The following is a 27,786-nucleotide window of genomic DNA, read 5'->3' as shown; positions in this document are numbered from 1 at the left end:
TTTGTTCGCTTACATGAGGAGGTCACTGGCTGGAGTTGGCGACGCTAAAGCTCACGTTATCTCAGGAAGATGTGCTGTCAACTCGGTTACGATATGTATATTTCTGTTTCTAACGGGGTCTGTTAAGTGTTAAAGTCGTCTTTTCAGTCGGTGTTCACAGCAGGGCCGCCGTTAGCCTCGTAACTAACAGGCTCATAACAAACAGCGTAGCGTTGCCGCGGCTCAACAATGGAGGGAAGTGCCAGCGTGAGGAAAGCGCTGTCCGGGACCCTCGTCCCCTCCACTGTCACTACCGTGGCTCTTCGACAACAACCCGAGGAGAACGACCAGGGCACGCCGAAGCGGAAGGTTCTCGACGAAGTTGAATACATAGAGGTAAGAGATAAATTTGTGTGTGAATGTGACACAGACGCAGCTGTGTAGTACGGAGAGGATCGCTCTCTCCGATCAGTTAACATATGACATGAGTGTAGTGGTGCTGCTAGCTTACAGTCGTAATGTTAGCTCATGTTAAGTTAGCTAGCTAGGTGACAGTTACAGTAATGTTTCAGTAAAAATGCTTTCGTAACAGGTAACTACGGTGTTTAGCCTGGTTTGTGTTGTTTTCAGAGAGTAAGTCACTGCTGTTAAGCCTGTTTGACTCCCCTCTGATCAAAAACAAAACACAAGTCAACACCAACCAGCTCAACACCTAATGCCTGTATGGCTGGTTTTAGGCAGTAGCAAACTGATTAAACAATGAATTAAGTTAAAGTCACACTTGCCGGGATAGTACAATTCACTTTTGTATAATTTTTTATAGTATAAAACCTCAAATATGTTGCCAAATGATAAACTAACGGAATTGTATCCAATTCCGGCCACTCGGTCACTCGCGTAATTTCTGGTGTTTACCGGCATTTTTATACGGAGTTCCCAACCGAAAACTAAGTGACGTAAATTCATACACATTTCAGAAGCTAGATATCAAATTTCATAAATATCTATCCACATTTAAGCATATAAAACACTAAGTTACGAACTTAGTCACGAACAAGAAGCGGGAAGCCTTAAATCCCACTGGAGGATTGTTAATTTATGAGAAACTTCAGTGAAAACAGTACAGGATGAAATATATTGGTATATGATTGTGATTTTTTTGGTCATATGCTGTCAGGCATTGGGTGCCCTGATGTTAAAGTTACCTTCCCCCTCTACTGATTTGCTTCCAACAGAGTTTAGAGAAGATCATCCAGAGGGACTTCTTCCCAGATGTAACAAAACTACAAGCACAGAAGGACTATCTTGAAGCGGAGGAAAATGGAGACCTCGAGAGAATGAGAGAGATTTCCATCCGATGCGGCTCATCTTTGACAAAATCTACACCACGATCGTCCGCACCCTGTGAGTAAGATGAGGAGTGTGCTGTAATGTTGTATTATGTTTGATACCTTGATTTAAGAAAAAGGAAAAAAATATCTGTCGGTTTTGCTGCTCCACAAAAATGTTAAATTAAATATGCTGGTGACAATATAAGGTTTTAAGCCACACATTGTCTGCATCAAATATTTGGTCTGGTTTCCATGAAGAGATTTTGAATGAATGTGTCTTTTCTTCATCCCTTGTGTGTAAAGATGTGACACCAGCTAGCTTTGAGACACCGGAAGGCCGTGCAGGATCTCCCTCCTCCACTCATGGCAGACACATAACTGGCAATAAAGGTATAGATGGGGGTAAGTTCCTAACTTTTAGACACACAAAATAAATGTAGTGGCTTTTAAACACTCATAACTTCATTTGTCTAGTTACTTATCAGCTTTGACCAGTGGTTCGCAGCTGGTTTTAGACCAGGAGCTAAGTGTGACATCCACAAAGTAGCTAGAAGTATTCAGTATATCAAAATGTGGGAAAACAGTGTGCAGGTTAAGACAGAATCATTTAGATCAATTAAACATGAAGCCCACTAACTCAAACCCTGTATTGCACTGATTTGCAAAACTATATAAAGCAGTGGTTTTCAACTGGTTTCGCAATAAGAAAGTATTAAGTTGTGACCCATTGTAAATCAAAGAACTCATCAAACAACAAGCAAGTTATTCTTTAGGAGAGAAAAAAATCAAGAAAAGATGTAAACCTCAGAAAAAAACCCATTTTAAATCCCCTAAAAGCACATTTATTCATCTAATCATTAAAAAACAACACAGCTAATCAAACTTTATTTACCGGACATGCATTTCTGAAGTCATATAAAGGAAATAATTAAGGGGAATACTACAAGATTTGAGCATTCAAGTTAACTCTATGTCCATAGACCGTATTGGTGAGCACCTCCTGCTCTTATTTCCCGTGGACAGAAACAAGAAAGAAGAGTTTGTCCACAACCCAATCTTAGAAGGCATATTGATTTATAGCTCCATAGGGAATGAATTGGAAAAGATGAAAACGTGAATGTGACATTTACCAAGGGAATTATTTTGTGGAATTAAGGCTGAATAATTTGGGTAAACAATAATTGTGCACTTATTTGGTGATTGCGGTATGACATGCAATATATATATGTTTACATTTTGCTAGGACAGTGGATTTGTTTATTGACACTTGCTCACAATTTTGTCAGAACAGATCTGGACCCATTTTTGAAACACTAGCCTAAACCATTTCACATACATTACTCCCTGTCTTTTGTTTGTTTTGTTTTCTTCTCATGAATGGACATACAGTGTTGCAGTCACAATAGTAGTGTAATCTAGACATAATTAAGCCCAAAAAAACACAACAGTAATTTCACTCTGTTTCTATTGATTTTGTATTTATAGAGAAGGATGGCGACAAGGAAGAGAGAGAGCTGCCCTGTCTGGATCGTTTTCTTTCTAAAAATACCAGTGAGGATAATGCTTCATTTGAGCAGATAATGGTTCTGGCGGAAGACAAGGAGAAGCTGAGGCATGCCTGGTTATATGAGGCTGAGGCTGAATTCAAACAGGTATATATGAACTAACTTAAACATTTTTACTTTAAAGCCAGTGAAATTAAAGAGTATATATTCTCATATATTGAAGACATATGAAGAAGATGATGAAAACGTATAAAGACTACTGATATCTTCTAGCGCCACGAGGAAAACCTTGCTTTACCATCATCAGAGAAGGCAGCACTGGACTCAGTCAAAGCTGGACTGGAGACCTGGGAGTACAAAGCGAAGAACGCCTTGATGTATTATCCAGAGGGTAAGGAGATCTGTACCTGCATTATTTGGCATAAATGCTTGTTAAAGGCAGAGTGCAAAAGCAAATCATGCAGTTGATTTAAAAAGGTGAATTTCATACTGTATGTTTGTCACATTTATAAACAGGGGTTAAAGACGATGATGTCTTTAAGAAGCCAAGGGAGGTAGTTCACAAGAACACTCGCTTCGTGGGAGACCCATTCAGCAAAGCTCTGAACAAAAGCCAGATTCAACAGGCTGCAGCCCTCAATGCACAGGTAAATCATAGGAATATATTGTTTGAAATCAGACAAGACGTCACATAAAGGTAGTTGTGTTTTATCAGTAACTTTCCAAAGTACTTGAATTACTGTCTACACTACAGTCATCTGTCTCTCTTTAGTAAAAATGAGTGGAGATCTATTTTTAATTAAAAGAAGAGGCCTGGAAGTGTTGGGATTTAACATTTTAGAATCCAAAAGTTGAATGAAATTGGTAATTCCTGACTGATGCAGCCGATCTGCTGTGTTTTCTGTCTAGTTCAAACAGGGTAAAGTCGGCCCCGACGGGAAAGAGCTCATCCCACATGAATCCCCGACAGTGAATGGATACGGCTTTGAAGGAGCGCCCTCCCCTGCTCCTGGTAAGCGAGCCTTAAAATTCTGTTCAACTTAGTAACCAATCCTGAAATTGCTGAAAATACATGTTGCCTTGAATGGCTGATTCAGCAGTCCTACCTTGTACCTTTTGGAGAAGATTACAGTAACCTGATTTTGTCCCCTCAGGCATAGCTGAGTCCCCTCTAATGACCTGGGGAGAGATCGAGAGCACCCCATTTCGTCTAGATGGGTCCGACACCCCATATGCTGAGAGGAACCATGGCCCATCATTTAAGGTATTAAACTCGTAGTGGTTGGGTTGTTAAACAGTTTTTTAAAATAATTTGTCATGTTGTAAAATGTAAATTGTAATCTTTTTTTTTTTTCTAAAAGATTCCAGAACCAGGAAGAAGAGAGAGATTGGGTTTAAAGATGGCCAATGAAGCTGCAGCCAAAAATCGCGCGAAGAAACAGGAGGCGTTGAGAAAGGTCACGGAGAACCTTGCAAGGTAAAGACATTTGAGTGATTACAAGTATTGATGGTTAACTGAAACTATCTTCATTCTTGATAATTTCTACTTCTAGAAATAACATCAGCTTACTACATCTATTTGTTATTGCACTTGGGGAGAAATGATTACACTTCTCTCATTTCTAAAGAACCAACTGACCGTGACAACCGTTGTTTTGCAGTCTCACTCCTAAAGGTCTGAGCCCGGCCCTCACCCCCGCCCTGCAGAGGCTCGTCAATCGGACGTCTAGCAAATACACAGACAAAGCACTAAGGGCCAGCTACACCCCGTCGCCCTCACACAGAGGGACTGGCTGCAAGACTCCCTTAGGTGGCCTGTCCACACCCTCAGGAACACCCACGCCGAACAAAGCCAAGACCCCCAGTTCTCAAGACCTAGCCTCCATCACAGACAACTTGCTGCAGCTTCCCAAGAGACGAAAAGCCTCAGACTTTTTCTGAAAGGAGTAAAGCCGCTCTCAGAGGACACTATTAGGATTGTACAACATGGACTTCTTATAGTGAGGAGAACTTTAATATAGCTTTTCCAGATCCAGCTTTCCCCCAAAAGCACATCTTCTGTCAGGCTGGGTGGAGCAGTATGCTGGATAGAGAAAAGTACTGTAAAGAATTTATAAGGCTTTACTTGTTTATGTTCTTGCTCATGGGTTTGACTAGGGCCCTATGAAATCTGTTCTATTTTTTTTCCACCATTTTTCAATTTGTTTGTTTTTCCCCAGATTCAGGTTTTCATCAGTTTTTATACAAGTGTTTCCACACTAACAAATGTTTGTAATCACTGTGCAGTTGTCCTAATCAACACATCTATGCTTACATGGAATAGTGGAGTGAAGCACAAGCAGGCAAACTCGACTCATGATGCAAAAGCTGTATGCACGGAGTCAGATCCCCACCAGCACATACTCATTGACATTCTTAATTTGTTTGTAGGCCTACACTGTTGATGACTGTCATTTCGACTTTTTGGCCACATGGATTCTCTGAGAGACACAGGGGAGCGAATATTTGCACACACAGCATCCCACAAACATACAGCTCTCCATACATGTTGTCATGATATTTAAATGTTTCTGTTCATCCCTTTGCAATAGAAATGACTCAAAATAACATGTTTTGTTATTCCTACAACAGCGTTCCCCAACCTCACCGTTCTGTGGTATTCTGTGTTTATGTTTGAATTCTCCGGATTCCATCCTTGAAATGGAAAACATGGGGCCCTAGTTAGACAATTTATGGATTTGTGAATTTAAATGCTGAATATCTGTTTCCTATGCTTGTTTTTGCAATATATTTTTAGTAATTTGAACATTGTCTGAATTTTATTGGCAGTGCGAATTGCAATAATGAAGTTGTAGCATCTATACAACTTGCACCAATGGCTGATGTTCATAAAACTGTATGGCCCTTTTTAGAAAAAATATATAATCTGATTAAATTAATTGGACATTTTGACAGGACAATGTCTGCAATAAGGATGTCATGCCATGTATCATTAGATGACGGCTTCAGTGATGGTCCTGCTCAACCCTACACTGGCTTAGATTCAGATTCAGCCTCAGCCCACAAGCCGTTCCTCTTCTCGTTACTGTGGGTGATTATTTTATGCCTTCACTTTTTTTTTTTAGAGTAAGCTTGACATGTTCAGGTCCAATCATACTGTTTACCACTCCTGTGCTGTGCTTTAGCTTTTGACTGCATCCAGAAATACTCCAACATACCCTCAGCCTGTGTTTGTTAGAACACAAGAGGGTACTGGGTCCAGTAAGTCCAGGCCTTTGCCTCAGATGAGGTAGTCCTGTTAGGTGGAGAAGCCTGAATTTACTATCTTCACATTGGAGTGTGAATCTTGCTGAGCTTCCTAGGCACAAACATCTAAACTGACCTTTGATTTTAGATCTATGAATGTTTAATAAGTGTGTTCTTTATCACCGGAAATGAAAATATGTATGTTTGAATTTGTGTCCTGTTGCAAATGCAGTTGAGAACCATTATCAGAGAGCATATAACCACAGAGCATGTACAAGCCATACTCCAAATAAGTCTCTTTAAAACTGCAGGTGCTGTTTAGGCTACAGGACTGCAGTATGTTTTACTCCGGTCCATTTGCCCAGCATTAAGCCTGCTACTAAACCCAAATTCAGAGAGACTGTATCCTTGTCTTTCACATTTCAGATGTCTGGATCATATCCAGGTTAGGGACAGGCTGATTCTCTCTGAACTCGCTAAATAACTTGTGGCGGACACATTTTGGGTAAACATCCTTGAGAGTTAATGTTTAGCATTTAACATTGTTAATACTCAGATTGATCCAAGTCATGGGTCACAGATGTCACAGTGCCATTAAATGGTTGTCCGTTATCACTATGAAACTTGCTTTGTTAAAACCTAATGTTCTGACATTCCACACACAGCATGTGTACAGTGTATACACAGCTTGAGTCCCCCTGTCAGCTTTAAATCTGGAACTGGCACGAAACCTGGAATGGCCATTCATGGCTATAATTTTGGTTGGTCCCAAGTCTCTGAAAGCTGGGGTTTGGACATACAGTACATCTCTCCCATCCTGGTGGCAAAAGCATAACTGCATTTCTGCAAGAGTAAGGAGTCATTCATAATAATTGTAGTCTTTGGGTTTACTGCCCCATCATGTACCGTCCCCGGTCCCCCCCATTAAAGTTATTTGATATATAGGCTATCCCACAAGGTCGAAAGGGTCAAATAGGCCTGTTTATTCCAAGTCATCACAGGAATGAGCAGAATTATGCATATTGCATACAGTATGTTATAAGATGTCCTAATACAACAAATTGTAGGCTATAATTTCATGCGGGAAAATGTACATATGTCTGCATTCCTTTATACAAAGGTTTCCCACACGTCACAGTTCAGTTATAAAATAAAAAGGCAAATAATCACATTCCACGCCCATTGTTATGGAATGAGTAAACAGCAAAACATAACGGGTTTGGTTTCTGAATTACTTTATAATTGTCTGCTTAATCTTAATTAGAGTGATTGGTGATAGATGTCGCGTGTACGTCTAATTAGCATTTTAAGAAACAACCATGCTTCATAGTCTCCTGGTTTGCGTACCACGCCGTTGTTCCGCCGTTATGTATGAACTGCGCCATGCAGCGCCGCCCGAGCGACTTCTGTACAGTAACACGGTGATATTTGGGGGATTCATCACATAATGTCTCAATGGGTACACATTCGTTACCGCGTAGCTATCACATTGAGTATAATCCGCTAAACTCCGCCCCGACCCTCCTCCAGCTGATAGTCTGTGTTGCATGTTTGGGATTGTTGTGATGGGAGGACGCAGCCATCTTGGTTCAGTGCCGTTCCACTGGGCAGGAGGACGAACGACGTAACGTTAAACCAGCTAGCTAACGTTAGCTGGTCGGCGAGATTAACTATAATCTATGTCGCTGTCTGGTAATACTATGATTTACACGATCGATTATCTTCTGTTACCGCTTTGAGTGTACGAGAATGGATTTAAATTGTATTCGGCGCTTATAGGTCCGAAGTGGGCGACGGCGGTGCAGATCCTCGGTATATTTTTTATTTCTGAATAGAGGAGTTACTATGAATGGAGGATAAATGTTGCCAAAGGCTGACAGCAGCAGTTTCGTCCTCCTCTCTCTTCTCTTCGTCCTCACGTTAACGGACCCACCACGGACAGGTAAATCCACGTCGAACAAAGCGACTTGTTTTCCTTTGCATGCATTCCCGTGGGCTTGGCTTGAAACTGGGAGAAAGAGATTACAAATATAAGCAGAAAACTGCAGGCGAGGCCTGCTGGATAAACCAGCGGGCTCAAGTTCTTTTTAAACCGCTGCTATGTTATTGCTGGACGGTGCGGATCGCGGTGGTATCAGTATGTAGTAGTAAATATAAAGCTGGGTAAACTATAACCTCCTGTCGGTGATTATCATAAGGAAAACACCCACCGATATAAACTAAAATCAACCACGTTTTCAGGAAAACGTCAATGTATTCTTTTTTCCCCGAAAAAGATCGTTTCCTCATATCACTTCCATCACAGTTTGTTACTACTTCTGATTATATACATACAATGAATTTACGTTGGAAAGTGTAGGCCTATATAAGCTAAAGCTAAACACTACTGCGCAAATAAAAAAGGTTGGTAAACAGAGTTTCGGTGGGTTTGCCCTCCTCTATCCCTCTGGTTGATATCGGCTTGGTCGAGGAGCTCCAGTTTGAAATGCATGTCAGAGATTCATGCCCCTGCATCAAAAAGCCTGGTTCTCATCGACTCGTCTGTTACTGGATAAAACACGGCAGCTTGATAATAACTAAACAGCAATGCAATTCTTATAATACCACAAAAATGCATCGAACCACATTTCTGCGATTTGTAGCCTAGATGGATCGAGATATAGGTAGGTAGTTTATTTATCCCGGAGGGAAATTGAGTTGCCACAGCTGCAACATACACACACTTGAGAGACGATACACGATTTAACACAACGCCACGATAAAGCCAACAGAAATGTGCGTTTGCCCCCTCTGTACAATCATCCGACCTATTAACATTTATCCATAATATGATACATTAAGTGATCACAGCAATGGCACAGTAAAATCCTCTGGAGGATTCTGCTGTAACAAAATGCCAGCATTTCCTTGAACCAAACAATGAAATAATTTGAGAAGAGTGGTTTCCATTGAAAGGAAGCTACACCTGGCCCTTACATGCAAATGCTCGCATAGCCTTTCCTGAATGTGTTTCAGCACCAAGAAGCCAATGCATCGTTGTCTCCTTTAATGTTGGGCCTGTTCTAATGATCCTCACAAATGTTTGGACAGGAGAAACTCTGGCCTAATAGTTTGGCTCAATCTAAAGCAGTGACCCCCACCTCGAAAACAGACTAGAGCCAAAAGCCTTCCGGCATTGGTACCTTGTGGAGGTTTAGTGCTAGGGTAGGTGCCAAGTTCATATTAGGAGGCTCTTTCCTTGTTAATTTTCACTCAATTATAGAATATAATCAATAGTAATGACTCATTTACCCTTTCAAAGGTGAGCTCATTATTTGCCGTAATGCTAAAGATTGAACACTGCTATTTAGTTTATATAACTGGAGAGAACAATCTGAAATGTGAAGGTTACCTTTTGAGTAAGTGAGAGGAAGAGCATTGCTTGGCAGGACTTCACCTTGTGTGCGGCTCTTGTTTTAAACTCCTGCCAGTTGTTTGGGTGCTGCTGCGGCCTTCAGGGTAGGGCTGCCTGCAGGAGTCTCCCTGTCTTCATGCCATCTCACCCGGATTATGTCAAAGGGGGTTTTGGTAGAGCATGCTGATGCATGTAAAGTGTACGCTTCCCAAAGCTTGATGCCCGCACGACTTGGGCATTCCAAGCTACAGTATAATCCAGTTTGCTGGAACATAAACAACTGGGATATGGAAAATTGTATGTTTATGTAACGGTATAGAGATTCCTTTCAAGTTTTCAAAGTAAAAAATCTGAACCTGTGCAATTGTGTGTGTGAAACACTCTTTCCCTGTCACACATGCAGGCTACACTCAACTTGTCCCTGATACGGTCAATTCTCTCTCAAATGGAGAGAACATTGTGGTAAAGTCTGTTAAAAAATCTGCCAGTTTTGTACCTTATTGCTTATTTATATAAAAGTTCAACATTTATTTCTTCTATTATTCTCACAATCTTCTTCCACAAAGGGTTGTAGCAAGCAGTGTGAACCACTCCTAAAAGTTGAGATTTTATTGACATAAGCTGTATGCCGAATTGAAAAGTGGCTCTTAAAGTTTGGCTCATGAGCATGAAAAAGAGAATGAACTGGAAGAGAAGTTGAGAGTCTAACTAATACAAACTAGGCTATCTATGTGAGTGAGCATTGTTGTAAACATGTCTCTTCTTTTCCGGTTCATTCTCTTTTTCTTCCCCCTATATCTAAACTCCCATTGGCTGTTGCCATGGTCACTCTCAGATTTCAGTCTTAGTCACACTAAAGGATAATCTGTGTCGACTGTCAGGCCCGAGTGCCTCCCCGACCCGACTAGCCCAGATTCCAGCCGGGCTTAGAATCAACGTTAAAATTGCCTAGTATGACCTAGGCTCCAGGCCAATGGGCCACGTGTGAACCCATTTTAATCTTTGTCAATTAAGCAGTGAGTCACAAGAGGCCATGCCTCTCAGTGATTTAGAGCAGCTCAGAGGCGTTGTTGGCATAATGAGTGCCTAAACCCTCTGAAATCATTCATTCATAAAACATTCTAAAATCACAGTAAAACACAGCCTTGAGTGGTTTGTTGCTTTTATACAACCTTTGTAATAAACAAAGAATGAAAATGTTCAATATTTTATTTTTGATCAATAATAATTGACCAATAATAATTAGAAACTAAAACTAACTGCTATTGTTCTGCCAAGGAGTAGGCTAGTTTTATTATCTGTATGAGTGGTGATTTTATTACCTTTATCAACCTCTATCAGCGACGGGTAGAAATTATAACAACATTGATAGAATATTTCTTCCTATACAAGTCAAAATAGAGACAAGTAAAGCGAAATGTATATTGTGGTATGCGCAGAGCCACAGAGGCTGTCTACGGCGCCCACAGACAGCCGCATAGTAGGTTGGCAGACGCACCGTGCACATCCAGAAAAATTTCATAAGCAAGCTAATTAGACCAGAAATCCAACAGAAACTTAATGGTGCAAATACTGTAATATTAATGATAAGGTGTTTGTGCCATTAACACAAGAATAACAAAAATGTCCCACAAGAGATTTTCAAAATAATTGTATGAGCTAACCAAGAAATAGACATAGTTACAAAGTTTTACTTGAACCCCATCCCAACTTGAAACTGATATACAGAAGGCAGCCCAGTTTTGGTTCTTTTTCTTGCATCAAAAGTTTCACATGCCCATAATTGTATCATTCGCTTTGAATATGCTGTTAATTCTGAGGGAAAATAAGTACTAATACTGTAGATACACAAATGTCACAAAGGGAAATGTTTACCTGTTTTCATAACAATATAGGCAAGTCTTTGGCAAATATTTTGTTGTGAAGAAACAATGGCTCCCACAGAGCAGCCAGTGTGGTAAATCAGACACACTGCCAGCAGCTTGCTACAGACATGACACTTCCAAATTTATTTGACTTCCATTTGTGTCCCCATAAGTATCCACTAGTTTTTCTTGGTGCATCCTCTCAGCATTGTTTTAGTTCATTAGATGGTATAAACTGATACATTTAGTTATTACAATATGTACCAAATCATTTTACAAAGACATGGTAATTGCTGTATTATTAACAATTTCCTAAACAAAAAAAATAAAAAAATAAAAAATAATTTAGGCTACCCTATTGATTTGCAAAACCAAATTGCTAGCTTTGTGAAGAAAATTTGTAGGACTGCAACTAACGAATATTTTCATTATCGATTAATCGATTAGGCCTAGTTGTTTGGTCTATAAAATGTCAGAAAATGATGAAAAATGTTCAGTGTTTCCCAAAGCCCAAGATGACGTCCTCAAATGTCTTGTTTTGTCCACAACCCAAAGATATTCAGTTTACTGTCATAGAGGAGTAAAGAAACAGAAAATATTCACATATAAGAAGCTGGAATCAGAGAATTTTGACTTATTTTTCTTAAAAAATTACTCAAACCGATTAATCGATTATCAAAATAGTTGGCGATTAATTTAATAGTTGACAACTAATCGATCAATCGATTAATCGTTCTCTAAAAATTTGGCTCAAATGCTTTCATTTACCCAGAGTAGTGAAAATGTATCAATATTAGTACTGAATCTGAATCAAAAATTTCAAAACAATGCCCATACCTACTCACTATTGTTAGTAGAAAGCTTAAGTGTTTATGTGAATCATCACGCTCGTAGCCATCTCAGATGCTGCAGCCAAAGCTGATACAGTGTTTGCACAACGCCGTCCATTTCATCCACCATGCTGACCGCCTTCTATGGGACTGAGATGGGCCGAGGGTCAGTCTGATCCACGGTTAGTCTTCATTGTATTTTCCCATTGGTTATGTAAGAGGTGCAAAGGACACACTTCAGTCAGGGTCAAAATTTGAAGCAAGTCAGCGAGCAATAGCCTCAATATGAACTAATTTCAATATGTTTGCCCAGTACCTTCACAAAGTGAAAACTATCACCATCACTATTCTCTGCATTCTGAGAGAACACCTGATCACCAAACTCATCACAACAGAGCAAATCTGTTACATTTGTCATTCTTCAGCCATTAATGCTATAATTCCCAGGCAGATGCATTACATCAGCCAATCTATGTTAAAATATGTGTCTGTGCAAACGACATAAAATAGTCTAGCATGTGCCTTACCTCTCCTTGGGCTTGTTTCGGTCACTAGTGAGTGTTTGGATAAAGGTCACTGGGCTGTTTCTGGGCTGTTTCTAGCCTGTCTCTAAAACATAAAACCTTAACCTTCCTATCAAATGTGTGTAATAAAATCACCCCCAATGAAATCTCTCTCTGATGAAATCACTACCAAATAGAGAAGGAAAGATGAGCTGAGAAGCAGCTATGAACCACAGCTGATTCAGATACGCCATCCCAATCTCCAGAGAGCTCTGATAATGGATCAAAATGAATAAGCACTTCAGTTTGAGGTTGGCAAAAGATACAGGCTTTCCAACCTGCAGCTGTTTATGTCTATCCTGTGCCATCAATGAGTAATTAATGGGCAGTAACATCTACTGACCTCCAGTTTGTTGGCTACTGGTGTAAAAAGAAGTAGGCCGATATCTGAATCTGGATCAAGAGCGCAGTCATGAAAGCACAAGAAGCATGCATCCCAAGGTATGTGACAGCACGTCTGCGTTCATACGGAGCTTACGTGTGTCCAGCCAGACAGAAAGCATGAACTAGGCATCAGTCCCTTGTCCAAAGCCCAGAGATGTAGCTTGAGAAGAGTCAGTTAAAATATGGAGAGGTTTGAATTGATTTCCTTTTATCTCCATCTTGGAATGAATTACAGTGACATACTGGAATCACTTGCAGTGAGACATGGAGCAGTTCTGCACAAGAGACACTTAATTTTCATACTGAAAGCGTATGAGCTTAATAAGTCGTTCCCACGTGTTACTAAGTTGTGGCCACGCATTATTGTATGAACATGAGATGTCACAGATAGGCTCCGTAGTATTGACATGTCTGAGATGTAAGATTAGAAATTAAATCAGATGTACTCAGATTATTGCTGAGAGCTATGGACCTCCATCATGGCCACCAGAGGATGTGTTTACTTCACCTGACAGCCACCCACAGGCAAGGACACTCTTGATAGGGCCCTCTAGTGATGGCACAAACAACTTTTCTGTATACGTTCATGCAGTAAATTATTAACATCAATAGTCTTTTCTAATCTATTTTATCTACACGCTGTCCAATATCTTATTCATCAGGTTGACACACATTTATGCTTGATGGGATCCATTATAACACATTCATTCTCAACAAGAGATTGAGGTGGGACTGTAATGCATCCCAATCCACTCAGCATTAAGCATAAGCATTGTCTGCTGTACTGGACAGCTTTTGGTAGAGTGAAATCGATCTGCATTGAGGTCAGCCTTAACGGACATTTGAATTTGTAACTGTGTGTCCACGCCACATGCCAACCTTGTAGTTTTGATTTTAGGCTAATCATTAATTAATGCAGCATTCATACCTGTGGTAAAAATGAAGACCAATTGTTTACCCAGTGCACCGCAGTCCACTGTAGGTTGTGGCCTTGCCCTGTGGGATCATCAAAGCCTAAAAGTTTGGATTGTTAGGTTTAATGTCAACTGAGGTGGTTGGTACACAGATGGAACAACAATCACAGTCTTGAAATAGCTTCTAAGTAAAGAGTACAGGCCTGCTTTTTAAGCAAAAATAGAGTTGCCGCATTTGACGGGTGAGTGGGTGGTCCAGGACCATCATAGGTAAACATAACCACCTGTATCCCAAGAGCAGATGGTTGACTGTACCCACAATTAGGCAAGCAACTGGCGAGGAATCACTGAGCACTGACAAATGCCAGAGAAATGTTGACAGTATGAAGATTGAATCCCTTGGTAGACAACATAGTAACTAGTAAGCATCACGGGCAGGCTAAATCTTGTCCGTTTCTTTTATCATTTATCATTCTTGGTTTCACTCAACACGGGTATGTTCGAGTGCAATTAAAGATTCCTAAAAGGGGGCACATTGAGATAAAGGATAGTTCATCCTATTGTTTCTATTTGTTGCAGGTCCGCGGCTAGCTCTGGCAAGATTATTGTCAGGTAAGCAGTATGTTTTGTAGTGTAGTGATTGTTTCATTAGAATGTACCACCAGCTTCTTCCCTCAGTTCGAACCACTGTTGACCAAAACTTAACAGATGGAAATGGGAAAAGCCCTTTCAAAAGATATTCACTGAAACAACTGTGATTGTTTTATCATCTTTATATCTTTTCATTTTTCCGAACTCTTCACAGAAGAGTTTTAAGATCAGACTTGGACTGATCAGCCTGCAATAACATTTTACCAATATTTATTTTTTAATCAGCCAAATTTAAATTTCAACATGCATCCCATCATTATTTTTGCGTTTGTATTCATGAAAAATGTATTGCTGAGGTCTAGCCTTGTTATACTTTTTATTCTGACTTGAAGACAAGTTTGTTGGACATCTGTAGTGAAACTCTCACAAAAACTCAGTGTTAAAACATGATAATCAATCAAATTTCCCTCTCCCAAAATCAGTATTACTGTCAGATCCAAAAATCCAGTATCAGTTGGACTTTGACACTGCTAACAGACCGGTTCTTCCGTCACATGAGAAAGGCTTGACACAGGCAGCTCTGATGCAGTGGCATGTCTTATGTTAATCACATATGGCGTGGAGACATTGACCCAGTTAACGCAGACTCTGTGTTGCTAAGGGATATAAACAGACAAAAAGCCTATAGGGGGTTTGTGTATGCATGACTACTGTAGGTCTGAGGCTAGCACTTCCCTTTGCTTTGTAGCAGAACTGTGACTTTTCTGTTTACAAGTTCTTATTTTTCGTTTTGAATGGACTGCTTTTGGTGACTGGGATCAAATGTGAAAATGACATTGGTGGCCATTAGTTTTAGTGCAGTTTTCTTCACATATTAATGCATGGATTGAGTTTCACTGGTTTGCTTTCAATGGTAATACTGTGGGGTGAGATTTGTGCCACCAGATAACTGAATTTGAATTATGTGTTGAAATTGAATGTTGGCATTTGAATCTGAATTTAAAAAAACTGAACTTGCATTTGCTTGTTTGACATGTTTTTCAATATTCAAGTTCAATTGAATTGGAAAACAGTATAAAAAAATTACTGTTAATGTAGTACAAATTTGCAAACCCTGCTCAACCATTCAACACCATGATTTCAAATTCCACCCAGATTGTGGCAGCATCTGAGTACTCAGGAAAAGCAATAGCTTGCAGATAAAAATCAAACAGACTACAGAAGGTAGAGAAATCAGTATTCTCTTGGTGGATCCAGATATCTAAGTTTTGTCTGTTTTTCTTCTCTCCCATGTTTATCTAAATATATTGAGTTATCAAAAGGTGAAACTTTATTCTGCCAAGATACTTTTTCTCAGTTCTACCCAAAATGTTTTTCTCTTGTTGCTATCTCAGTATATTGACTTAGTGAGCAAGCTAACAGGCTAGCAGCTAGCATTTAAACCTCAGCCACACTGAAAGGCCCAGCAGCTGAATCAGTGTGTCCCAGTTGGTGCAGTGGAAGTGTCGGTGCTTGGAGATGGCGAGGTCCTGGGGAGACGCCATGGGTGACGCCTGGTCCCTGTCTGATTCTGTATGGTTTGCAGCCACAAGAGGGCAGCATTGCACCACTGCTCCGTGTTTACAACAAGCCTTAATACATTTTTGTTTCAGGAAGAACATTCACAATCAGTTTATGAATTCCACACCCCAAATTTCACCCCATACATTACAATCAACCATCTAAGAAATCTTATTTAAGCTCTTGCGCCCTTATTCAATCGTCTGCAGGACTCTGACTTTAAATGGTTTCTTTTTGTTTGGGAAAGGCATTCTCGTATGTAAGTATGACTACACTAACTCTCTGTTGTATTTCAGAGCAGCGCTGCAGCCCTGGGCAGTTTGCCTGCCGCAGTGGGAAGATGCAATGTATCCCAATGTCCTGGCAGTGTGATGGCTGGACAGCATGTGAGGACAAGAGCGATGAGATGGACTGCCCCCGTGAGTACAGCTCACTTAGGCCCTTTTACACCTGACTCTGTCACCCAACACCCACAACATTTGACTGGGAGAAACAGCAACACTTAGAGGATTGCATTTTAAGGAGGGATAAGGACTCAAGTTTGCGACCTGCACTCGAGTCGCACTTGAGTCACGTACAAATTGACTTACAACTCGACTTGGACTTCTCAAATGATTTCACACTTGACTCGGACTCTAGATTAGTGACTCATGAACAACGAGCGTCTGTAAATGAGTGGCATTGTATAAAAAGATTGAAGTGTTTATTTCTAGATTGGGCATGACTGTGATGAATCTAAACGTCACTTTGCTGTGCGGACAAACGAGCAGCATGGCATCGGCTGCAGTGCCTTTTGTAATAACATTTGGATAAGTCCGTTGGGCCCAATAAAAGGACAGCAATTTGCAAAGCCTGCAGTATCACAGTAAAGGAAGCTGGATCAACAACGTCACACCTGGATAGGTCAGTTTTAGAACAATACCTGCAGTATTGTATGGAGTGTTTACATGTGTCATCACTGACTGAGAGCAGATGAGTAAGAGTTTGGACCTCAACGCTGAGCCTATGGACCAGAGGAGGGGACAGTAGGGGGATTGAAAGGAAAGCAAAACCAAATCTGTAGGCTCCTCTCTCTATTTGGTGGTTGACAGTAGAGGACAATATGTAAACAAAGCTATTTTACCACTGTAGCTATAGCTATTTTTTGGGTTCGTATAGACTACCGGAAGTAAGACGCTGGAACCTTCATTCAAGTCTGCATGTTTATTGCAGGTAAAATAGCTTTATATTCATGAGATGTTCATGTTTTTAGGCCAATTACAGTTTTTAACTTGAAAAAGCTTTCACTGTGTTTTTCTCCTACTTCAGGGTAGTATAAAATATTAAGTGATGACCAAAAGACTTGAGACTTGCATTAAGTGACTTGACTGAGCATCTCTGATTTTAAGTGATGCAGTTTGACTCCCAACATTGGTTCATATGGAAGCCATGCAGATCACATTGGGAACCGTCAGAGAATGAGATTATTATGCTGGTGCTTTATCCTCCACAGTGAATCAAACACTGTGGGGATAACAGCTCTGGACTAGGGCTGGGCAATATATCAATATTATATCAATATCGTGATATGAGACTAGATATCGTCTTAGATTTTGGATATCGTAATATCATGATATGGCATAAGTGTTGTCTTTTCCTGGTTTTAAAGGCTGCATTACAGTAAAGTGATGGAATTTTCTGAACTTACCAGACTGTTCTAAAACAGGGAAGAAAACCCTGTCTTTGCATTTTATTTTGATCACAGTCTTGTTTTAATAAAAGTGCTTGTGACATCTCACATGTGGCTTTGACTTACAACTGAACATTTAGCCCACTTTGTAGAAAATACCGAGATATATATCGTGTATCGCCATTCAGCCTAAAAATACCGAGATATGATTTTTGGTCCATATCGCCCAGCCCTACTCTGGACAGACAGTCTCAGATGGCAGAAGGAGGCCGAGCTTATTCTGAGTAGCTGCACATATGTCTGCTTCCCCATTTTTATTCAGTTTTTGTTGATCTCTTAGACACTGCATAGATATTGCAGTGGTAATCTGTTGACTGAAATCCCATTGTTTCCCCTCTTAAATCCGGAGAGACCATATCCCTGGATCTCTGACTGCATAATGGGAATTATTGAAAGGATTGAGTACAGCATGTGACCTCCATACAGCAGCAGTTCTGCATGCTTAATTTGTTTTATGTGACTGTTTTTACTGTTGTCATGTGGTGATATTTCCGTTTATCGTGCCTTATTTTCAAGGGTCCATATGTTTTGGTAGTTGTGTTGGCATTGAACTAAGAACACCTAGTACAAAGCATAAATTTATAGGTAAACTTAAGTTAGTCTTTTAGTCGTTGTTGACTGATCTTCACAGTGTCATGGATTTTACATGTCAAATGCTGGCCAAATGCTTTTGATTGATTGATCATTTGAATTGTATCAGACATCCAAAGTAAATGTTTAATTGTATACTTATGTATTTATTATGTATCATGGTCATATGGAATCATGAACCCCATATCGTGTATCAAATAGTATCATGAACCCCATATCGTGTATCAAATAGTATCATGAGATAAGCATAGCGTCCCCCTACTTACAACACTTTGAACACACTATAAAAAGTGATTCATATTGTCCAAAATAGCATATGTTTTCCTCTTTATCTTCCACTCTGTCTTTGTATGTATTTAGCTTTCATATATTGAACATGGAGCTGTTTGACATATCAAACTTGATTGTTTGTTTTTAACAAACCCGCCTACACACACACGTATAATTTGAAAAGTGGAATTATCAGTGGTGGTGCAGAAGCAAGCAGCATTGAGAATATCCTACACATCAAACTGCAGGGTTACTTCATTCTGCTAGGCTAGCAGACAGATGAAAAAAGAGGTTTATGACTTTACCTGGTGCTGCTGCCTGCGACCATTTTGAGGTTGGAATTGATAGACACAGGATGCAATTTGACAGCTGTAGAATATTAATTAGATCACAGGAATTTAACTGGTTTTGCAATGGAAAAAAAATGAATAAACTATTTTGTTTGATTTAAATCAACTTAATAAATTTACATGCAAGCAAATAAAAAAAAAAAAATGGAGACGTCCACTTTTGTTGAACCTGTGTGATGTTGTTTTCACAGCTATGAAGGAGGAAAGGTTCCGTTTCGGCAACGGTTTTGACCAGGTGGAAGATGTCATCGGCGTGGCCCAGCCTGTGCGCTTTAACAGTAAGCATCTCACATAACTCTCTCCCATAGTTAGTTTTAGTTGGATAAAGAGTAGGGAGTGTAAAGAGTGTTAAGAGTTCCCTTTGTTTTGTTCAAAGTATGACTGTATACCGAACTTCAATCACAATGCGAACCTTCCTCCCACCTGTAGAGAAGTGCCCCAGTGGGTGGCACCACTACGAGAAGACAGCCAGCTGCTACAAAGTGTACCTGAGGAACGAGAACTACTGGCAGGCCGTGGATACTTGTCAGAAAGTCAACGGCTCACTGGCTACTTTCGTTACCAATGAGGAGCTGCAGTTCATACTTAAGATCGAGGTGGACTTTGACGATAAAGTCTGTGAGCGCAGAGACCAGTGCAAGTGAGTGTCACCTGTGCTGTGTTTTGTTTGGAATATATTTCACATGTATTCTAAATTGTATGTACTTTCTGTCTGAGAGTTCCAAAAACATTTACCAATTAATATGATCTGATGTAACTATTCCCTGTGATTATTTATTTATTATTTTAGTGCCTATATAGTTATATAATTCTGTAAGAAAAACTCACTGCTGCACACACTTTTCTCTCCACCACTTACTCCACCCTTTGCACTCTCCCCTTTCTTTGCTTTTCTATTTGGCCTTTATTTACATAGGAAATAATCGGCTAAGCATACACGCTCTAATTCAGCATTACCATGCTTTACATTTGAACACTTCAATTACACAAGAGGGAGCTGGCCAGTACAATGTTAGAGTCGGGGGGTTCAACCCGCTGACTTTTCAGTCGCCAGCCTGCTATTCTAACTTGTTAGGCCTCTGCTTCCCCCTCTTGACCCTTTATGTGTTGTACCAGCATGTTTACACAGGAGGTAGGGTTAGTGATCGTGCTCCGTCACTGGTAGCAGGCCATCTAGTGGCCTGAAAGATGTGAGCAATTGACCATGAAAATGCTTAATATGTACTTGCTTTTGGCTTTGAACTGCTGTATGCACCCTGAAATAAGTCATGTGACACTTTTAACTTAAACAAAAGAGCAATGCACCATATTTCGTTGGAGTATCAGCATTAGGCATTGATTTCTAATATGATGTTTATTTTTTAGGTTTTGGGTGGGCTACCAGTATGTGATCACCAATCAGAACCACTCCCTGGAGGGTCGCTGGGAGGTGGCATATAAAGGTATTTTAACATTTGTTTTTGTCTATTCTTTAAAAAAACTTAAAACGAACAGTAGCGACTCTACAGTTAACTGCTGACCTGTGACATTAAATGATTCATATAACCACCAATACTTGATCCTTTCACCAACTGCATTTGTTGTAATGCTTCAAGACGTTCCTCTTTTGTTTCTCCACAGGGTCGATGCAGGTGTTTCTACCACCAGAGGGCCTTACCAATTTTGGCGAGGCATCTCCCACCCAGGACAATGTCTTCTGTGCTCAGCTGCAGCGCTTTCAGATCAAGAGCATGAATGAGCGCGGCCTGCACAGCTGGCACGCTGAGAACTGCTACAAGAAGTTCCCTTTTCTCTGCAAGAGGCGTATGTACTCATTTTGTCTTTCCATCAAAAATCACATGGCAGTTATTTATATTGTTTCAGTCTTATGATAGAATGTGTTAGTTTTTGTCTGAGATCTTACGTTTCCCCAACAGGACAAACATGCGTGGACATAAAAGACAATGTTGTAAATGAGGGCTACTACTTCACCCCTAAGGGGGATGACCCCTGTCTGAGCTGCACGTGTCATGATGGTGAGCCTGAGATGTGTGTGGCCGCGCTGTGTGAGCGGCCGCAGGGCTGCCAGCACTTCCGCAAGGACCCCAAGGAGTGCTGCAAGTTCACCTGTCTAGACCCAGGTACTGCCGGCTGCTCGCACGTCTCACTGCTTCAAGCAATATTTCACTGGAGTAGAGAATATTTTCACTTTTTACCATGCGTATTTCATAAGAGTTCAAGAACTTTCAGCCTCCAAGTTCGGCTGGCCCACGTATCCTGGGGCATTCAATGAAATTTAAAGCAGAAATAACAGTAAGAGTCCCACAAGGTGGAGCTCCTTACAAATATACAGTATTTGATTTACTACAAGTCCTGGCAAATCGTTGTTGAATTTCCTTTAGCCATTGTTCAAGGACATTTGGCATTGTAGTTAAGGGATACTCAAGTAATCATTTTAAAGGATTTTTAAATACAGTTAAATAGAATCACCCTGTGGATCAAACACTTTAGTCTGTTTTAAAGAAGAATTTACATCTTCTGTTCATTCCTACTGAAATTTTGCGCTGGTTGCAGTTGCTCATACTTTGGCACAAATGAAGCATTATGACATGTATAAATGATATTGGACAAATGTGTGCTCAGATTGTGTCAAACCGCCATGTAAGAACAATGCATTTTCAGTGACTGAACCATGGAAATTTGATTCCAGTGCTTTGTTACTGTGCGTTACTCATACCAAGGTGCATGACACAGGCAGGTCAGGTCAGACAAAATTAACTTGCTAACCCCAACTGTGGACCACAGAAAGGAGTCAGCTGCTGAGCAGTGAAGCAGAAAGCGGTCGAAGTTTGTAGTACTGCAGAAAAAAAAAGTACAATGAAGCCAAATGTATTAAAAGATTCCATGTGCACAGGGACTAGAAATTATTCTGTTTTGGATCCAGGTCTGAACTAAAATCTGCTTATTGAGTGACAATGCTCTAGCTTTATTGTCTTTAAATGCGATACGCAACACCTAATATTTTTTATTTGTAATTTTCCCAGATGGAAACAGTCTGTTTGACTCCATGGCCAGTGGGATGAGACTAATCGTCAGCTGCATCTCCTCCTTCCTCATCCTCTCTCTGCTGCTCTTCATGGTGCACAGACTCCGTCAGCGGCGACGTGAACGCATTGAAACACTCATTGGAGGAAACTGTGAGCATTTAGCCTATTGGAAACACATACAGACCATTATTTGTATGATAAAAAATAATTTTGCTGATGTTCCTTGTTATGTAATGAGGCTGTCTCATTGTGCACAGTGACAGCAGGGTTTCCCATATAAAGTTATATAATGGGCAGCGCAGGTAAATGAACAGCCGCCCAAGGGAAATTTTGTGTTTTAGACAAAGCTGGAGCTCAAACCTGGTGTTTCTCTCAGGAGGTAATCCATATGTATTTAGCTGTATGATGTATATGCCTCACTAAAGTAGGGTTAATCAGATGGGAGTATAATATCTGCTAATTTTTGTGATTGTAGTGGCAAGGTAGCTAATACCAGCCTCACTGGCTTATACTAGAGTGAGAGACTTTCACAGGGCTTGCTAAATGAAATGTCAACCATCCAGAATCCCCCTCAGCTTTCAGCTACTGAGGAAAATACCTCTCCCTTAAAAAAATGGAAATTCCTCTTCCTTAAAAATGACTTCTCCCTTTACAGAGCAGTATAGTGTTGGAGCTGCTGGTGGCTGAATGGGCACCCACCATAAACTCAAAGCCTCAGCCCGGGTCACATGAAATCCTCTTCTTGCAAACTTTCACGTTTCTGCCTACAGTCAATTAAAGCGCAAATTCATCTTTTTAAAAAAATTTCAAAGCACCATTTTGTGTGTGTGTGTGTGTGTGTTGTAAATGCTGCTCAGCACATCTATGTCACTTCATCCTCTGTTTTGTGTCTCTCTGTTTCTGATGCTCAGTACACCACTTCAACCTTGGAAGACGAGTCCCAGGCTTTGACTACGGCCCGGATGCTTTTGGCACCGGCCTCACTCCTCTGCACTTGTCTGACGATGGAGAGGGAGGTGCTTTCCATTTCCAAGAGCCTCCTCCGCCGTACGCCGCCTATAAATACCCCGACATCCAACACCCAGACGACCCCCCTCCTCCGTACGAAGCCTCCATCGACCCAGACAGCCTCCTCTACGTGGACCTCGGTAGGCAAACTATATAGTCTCTAAGAAAGTGCTATTATTTATGCATCTCGTCATGTGCAGAAGACGTGCTCCCTACAGAGGGTGTTAAGCGCTTGTCTCCCTCTGTCGATCGCTCCTTTCAGGGCATAACGGGGTTTCCATGGTGCCGAGGCAGATGAGCGCTATAGTGGACGGGCTCCAGGCAGACATCCCCGACGTCTCTGGTCCCGTGCCAGACTCGGCGCCCTCGTCCCAGGAGAGGGAGGACTCCATAGACAGCAGCACCCTCCTGGTGGGGCCCGACACTCCCACGGACGGCCACGCCCCCGACTCCATGCCCGCAGAGTGCAGCAGCGGCTCCTCCCTCAGCACTGTGGTATAGGACTGCGGACAGACAGGACGGAGCTGCACCGGGACACACCTGCTGGTTAAGGGAGGTCATGGGTGCAGGCTGCTCCATCTATTTGCTCTGGGAGACGATGCAGCAGACGGGTCTGATGTTTAGGGGAAGGCGTTGACTGCAAAGAGGACAATTCGACAGTTTGTACAGACCATATCGGAAGACGGAGCGGCCTTTTCCTCGAGGTGTTGCGGTGGAAAGGAGGATTCCTCTCTCTCTGAAGACACACCCTCTTCTCCAGTTGGGCTTTGGAGACCGCAGTAGTGGGACAGACTGTTTTTTGTTATTTTCCCCCGCCAACTGGTAGAGGAGACACTGGCATCTGAGAGGAGACTATTTCTGTACAGAGAAGACTAACACTACAAACAGGCTGAGAAGGCTGCCCTTTTGCTTTTAGTGTCCACTGAGCAAAGCTTTTTGAAACGTCTGAGCCTCATGGTCAGGACGCCCTGATGTAAATACCCCCTCAGGTCTGCGCGTGTTGAATTTGTCGTACTTGTCTGTCAGAATCCAACATGGGGCAAATGATGAAAGAGGGACAGTCAGGCCAGCTTTTGTTCCTTGTGCTTTCAGTTTGCATCGTACCATTGTTGAAATGGACAAATATATTGAACTTTTCAGTTTCCAGGCTAGAAATATCATGTGCTCATCAGCCCTGCCTGTTGCAATGTGTCCCAGATCTCGATTTCTACTCACTGAATAAAAGACGCATTCTCCCTTCACTTTCTTATTAGTCCGATGCATCAAGCTGTCTTCCAGGTTTATAGTACATATTTGCAGTAAAAAAAAATGTTTTGTAGTTTTGAGAGTTGCAGCAAGAGGTTTGTTAACCTTGCAATAAGGTACGGTTAGTGTTCGTTCCAGCTTACTTCTCTACAGTATTTCTTTTTATTAGGTAATGCTGACACATAGCATTATGTATCAAAGAATGTCGATGAAGTGAAAAAAGAAACAAACCATGACTTTTTGTAGTACTACATATTTGAGTTAGGTAATGTGACAGCAGGCTGTGATCTTGATTGTTTTCTTGTGGGATATGAACAGAGTCTGCGATCTCCCCATCGATCAGCGAGTGAAACCGTTGAGGCTTAATTTCAAGTGTGTATCTTAGATTAGGGATTATATCCCACCATGAAATTTGAATTAACCGATTTATTCAAAATAACTGTTTCACTCATGAAGTCATTTAATCAGTAATATGCAGGTAGTCCCATTGTTGTTACTTTATATAGCAACTCTTCGCGGGGTAGTTGTGTATTTGCTAACTGAACCGTGATCAATATTTTGCACGCTCATCCCTTGATTACCATAAGCTTTTATTTTTTTTTGGTCCATTTGCCTTTACTCATATTGCTGAACAAATTTAACCTATTTTACAGCTGTTACTGAAATTGAGAAGAAATCTGTCAGTTGTCGTATTTGGATGCTGTCCCTCAATCCATGACGCGTTGTTAGTGTGTGTGATTCTTTATGCGGTACATCTGTTATTTCAAACGCTTCGGTTGTAACTATACTGACTATTGTACCTGATTTAGCTGTATACCTTTTCTGTTTGGTGTTGATGGGTCTGTTACCGTCCTTGTTTGTTAATGGGAGTGACTTATCATTTCGAAAGAAGAAACTGTAAGAAATATAACAAGGAAAAATGTAAACTATATATTTGGAGCTAATTAGACCCCAGTATGACAATCGTTTGATTCACTCAGCAGGCGGAACGAGGATTTCAGATGAATTTTTACGAGCCGGTTAACTTTGCAGTCATGCTTGTTCACCTGTGGAGTGTGGGGTTTTTTTTTCACCAGGTTTTGTTGCCTGGCCTGTGAAAGCAAAGCACAAAGGCTCCTCAGAGGGGGGGGTCGACCTCCAGCCAAATGTATACTGGCCCTCTGTAGTCAGGACCCACGTTGAAGCAGGGCTCGCATCGCCTCGGTGGGAATCCAGAATATATCACCACCAGCATTGAAACTGCTTACGATCTGCCTTGAGAAAAGCAGCCGTGTGTGTATCTGTCTGTCTGAATGAGTGTGTACGCGACTGTGTGTGTCCCATGTTTGAATGTATGTATGTAGCATTACTTTTTTATGTTCTCGTGCTGGTCTTCAGGCTTATTTTATTTTTTTATTTTTTTTGGCATTGACAATCCACAGTGGATTATCCAACAAAATCATGTTTTCATAAATTGTGAAAAAGTAATGTGTGCATGTGTGTACAGGAGATGGTGTACTGGTTTGGATTGTATTTTTGGATCAAGTTTGTTTAGTTTTATTTTTCAACCTGGTTTTGGACCTACGGTGCATGTTTTTATCTTTGGGCATGCTGAGAGATTTTTTTAAATGGAAACATTTTTAGCAAAAACAGTTTGTCATCTAGGTTCATGCGTAGCTCTGAGATACTTGCCTATAGTTTCATATCTCCGTATGCATTGAAAATCTGCCCACAACCCAAACAGCTGCATTTACACTGTAGTTTTTGTGATAGACTATGGCGGTGTGAGAACTAATTTTATTGATTTGAAATGTTTTATGTATAATACAACAAATGCTACATCTCATTGTCTTTTATTTCATAGCTTTTAAATTGTAAAATGCTTCATTTGCAGGGGGGCTTGTATTTTTCTGAGGTAGATGTACATCTAATCAAATGCCAAATAAATTGCACCATGAAGGACAACTGCTGCGTCAGTGGGGATTGAACACACAGCATCATAATGATCTTTTGTGGGAGCTTTATGTTAACCCTATGTGCCTCATCAATCGTGGCATTTAGTGGCTCTGTGAGTTCTTTGACTTGTCAAGGAATTTCCTCAGCCTACAGAGACCAAATGTCAAGAGGATTAAGGTGAGATGTGGGAAATCCCCAGCACCGAGATATGTGTGTGTCTGCGAGAGAAAGACATGGAGAGTCCTGGAAGTTGTTGGATAAATCCTATCATGGCAATCAAAAGACTGAAATTATTTATAGCAAGCGGATACACCTCACAATGACTCATAAGGCAGTGACTCCAGCAGATAGTGATACCCTATTGGAAACCATTGTTGCTAAATAAAGGGGCTTTGTTCACACAGGCCATGTAGCGACAGAATCACAGAACTCAATCCTGGATTGGAGAGAAGTAACACTAATGCCATGTTAGTTATTCAGTGGCAGTTTGGAGTGAAGACTGACCATTCAGTTTGTAGTTTAATGGAGCGTTATTGAGAATGGGGACATGCAACACTTTCCACTTATTCTGGTTACCTGGTGCAGAGATGGCTGTAAGTGAGGGAGAAACCAGGGCTTTTCATGTCTCAGGTTGAGAATACACAGTAGCTGTGAAACAGATTCACCACCCTGTGAAAGTACAAAATTTCAATAACAGAAAAATCTATCTTGCAAACCATTCACCCCTTTACTCACTTCAGTTAAATTGGTGTAATGGAAAATATGTTCAACATTTCATAACATATTATTTATACAACATCTATAGGTTCTAGTCAGACATTTTAAATATATATATTTGTGAGGAAGTCTTCAGTACATCTTGAGATTCAAGGACGTATGGTGAATTATAAATTACACTCATCCCATCCATTTATGTGAGAGTACAGACGATGCATTTTCTGTGCACTTTCCCCTCTAATTTCACTGTGCTAGTCAATGAAAATGAACAGGAAAAACTACTTAAAGGTGCACACTGTACTTTCACGTATGATGATGGGAGGGGAATCATATTCTTTTACTTTTTCTATTATTAGAATTTTATACTTTCACATAAATTTATTTTTCATTCCACCTTGACAGAAGAGTTGTTTGAATGGATTCCAGACCAGAAATCCTAAATAAATGTATTTTGAACTAATTTTGTTGCCCAAGAAAATGTGCAAAAAGTCAATGATGGTGATTGTTTTTTATAGCCACTGCTCAATACACAATATATTACATTACCTTCTAATTCAATGTCTTACACACACTCTCACTTTCCCATGAGATGAATGGGTACTATCACTGGTCATTGGGCATCTGTGGCAGGGAGGGGGGGGGGGGGGGGGGGGTGTCAAGCTGTCCTTGCATCAATGAGCCTGTTCAACAGAAAAGACCACTAGACTGGCAATGACACAGTTCACTGATCAGACCAGAAAAAACTCACGCATT

At 40.8% G+C, this 27,786-nt stretch overlaps 2 protein-coding genes across 5 annotated transcripts; both read left to right on the top strand.

The window, feature by feature from the left end:
• Window positions 1–20: 20 nt before the first annotated feature.
• Window positions 21–6,727, top strand: ess2 (ess-2 splicing factor homolog). Of its 3 annotated transcripts, XM_071520611.1 has the most exons (11): window positions 21–375; window positions 1,215–1,383; window positions 1,614–1,716; window positions 2,101–2,107; window positions 2,801–2,962; window positions 3,089–3,206; window positions 3,332–3,462; window positions 3,725–3,827; window positions 3,970–4,079; window positions 4,177–4,292; window positions 4,477–6,727. In XM_071520611.1, exons 1-11 carry the CDS (start codon window positions 229–231, stop codon window positions 4,754–4,756), a joined length of 1,446 nt encoding a protein of 481 aa, XP_071376712.1. In that variant the 5' UTR covers window positions 21–228; the 3' UTR covers window positions 4,757–6,727. The 3 variants fall into 3 exon arrangements, with proteins under 3 accessions (XP_071376712.1, XP_071376711.1, XP_071376710.1); XM_071520610.1 differs by lacking the exon at window positions 2,101–2,107 and having other exon boundaries at window positions 1,614–1,700; window positions 2,796–2,962; window positions 4,477–6,726; XM_071520609.1 differs by lacking the exon at window positions 2,101–2,107 and having other exon boundaries at window positions 1,614–1,712; window positions 2,796–2,962; window positions 4,477–6,726.
• A 934-nt stretch (window positions 6,728–7,661) lies between these two features.
• On the top strand, window positions 7,662–26,325 carry dgcr2 (DiGeorge syndrome critical region gene 2). 2 transcript variants are annotated; one of them, XM_071520606.1, is made up of 11 exons: window positions 7,662–8,003; window positions 14,591–14,623; window positions 16,459–16,581; window positions 19,294–19,380; window positions 19,532–19,742; window positions 20,468–20,544; window positions 20,723–20,905; window positions 21,019–21,222; window positions 22,126–22,278; window positions 23,040–23,276; window positions 23,399–26,325. In XM_071520606.1, exons 1-11 carry the CDS (start codon window positions 7,922–7,924, stop codon window positions 23,635–23,637), a joined length of 1,629 nt encoding a protein of 542 aa, XP_071376707.1. In that variant the 5' UTR covers window positions 7,662–7,921; the 3' UTR covers window positions 23,638–26,325. The 2 variants fall into 2 exon arrangements, with proteins under 2 accessions (XP_071376707.1, XP_071376708.1); XM_071520607.1 differs by lacking the exon at window positions 14,591–14,623.
• Window positions 26,326–27,786: the final 1,461 nt, after the last annotated feature.

Source organism: Centroberyx affinis, unplaced genomic scaffold (assembly GCF_046629955.1).
Source record: "Centroberyx affinis isolate AG114_WGS23_722 - 3 ecotype Tasmania unplaced genomic scaffold, CSIRO-AGI_Caff_v1 ptg000813l_1, whole genome shotgun sequence".
Taxonomy (NCBI): domain Eukaryota; kingdom Metazoa; phylum Chordata; class Actinopteri; order Beryciformes; family Berycidae; genus Centroberyx; species Centroberyx affinis.
The sequence above is the reverse complement of the archived record's forward strand: the minus strand, read 5'-3'. Positions and strand labels throughout refer to the sequence as shown.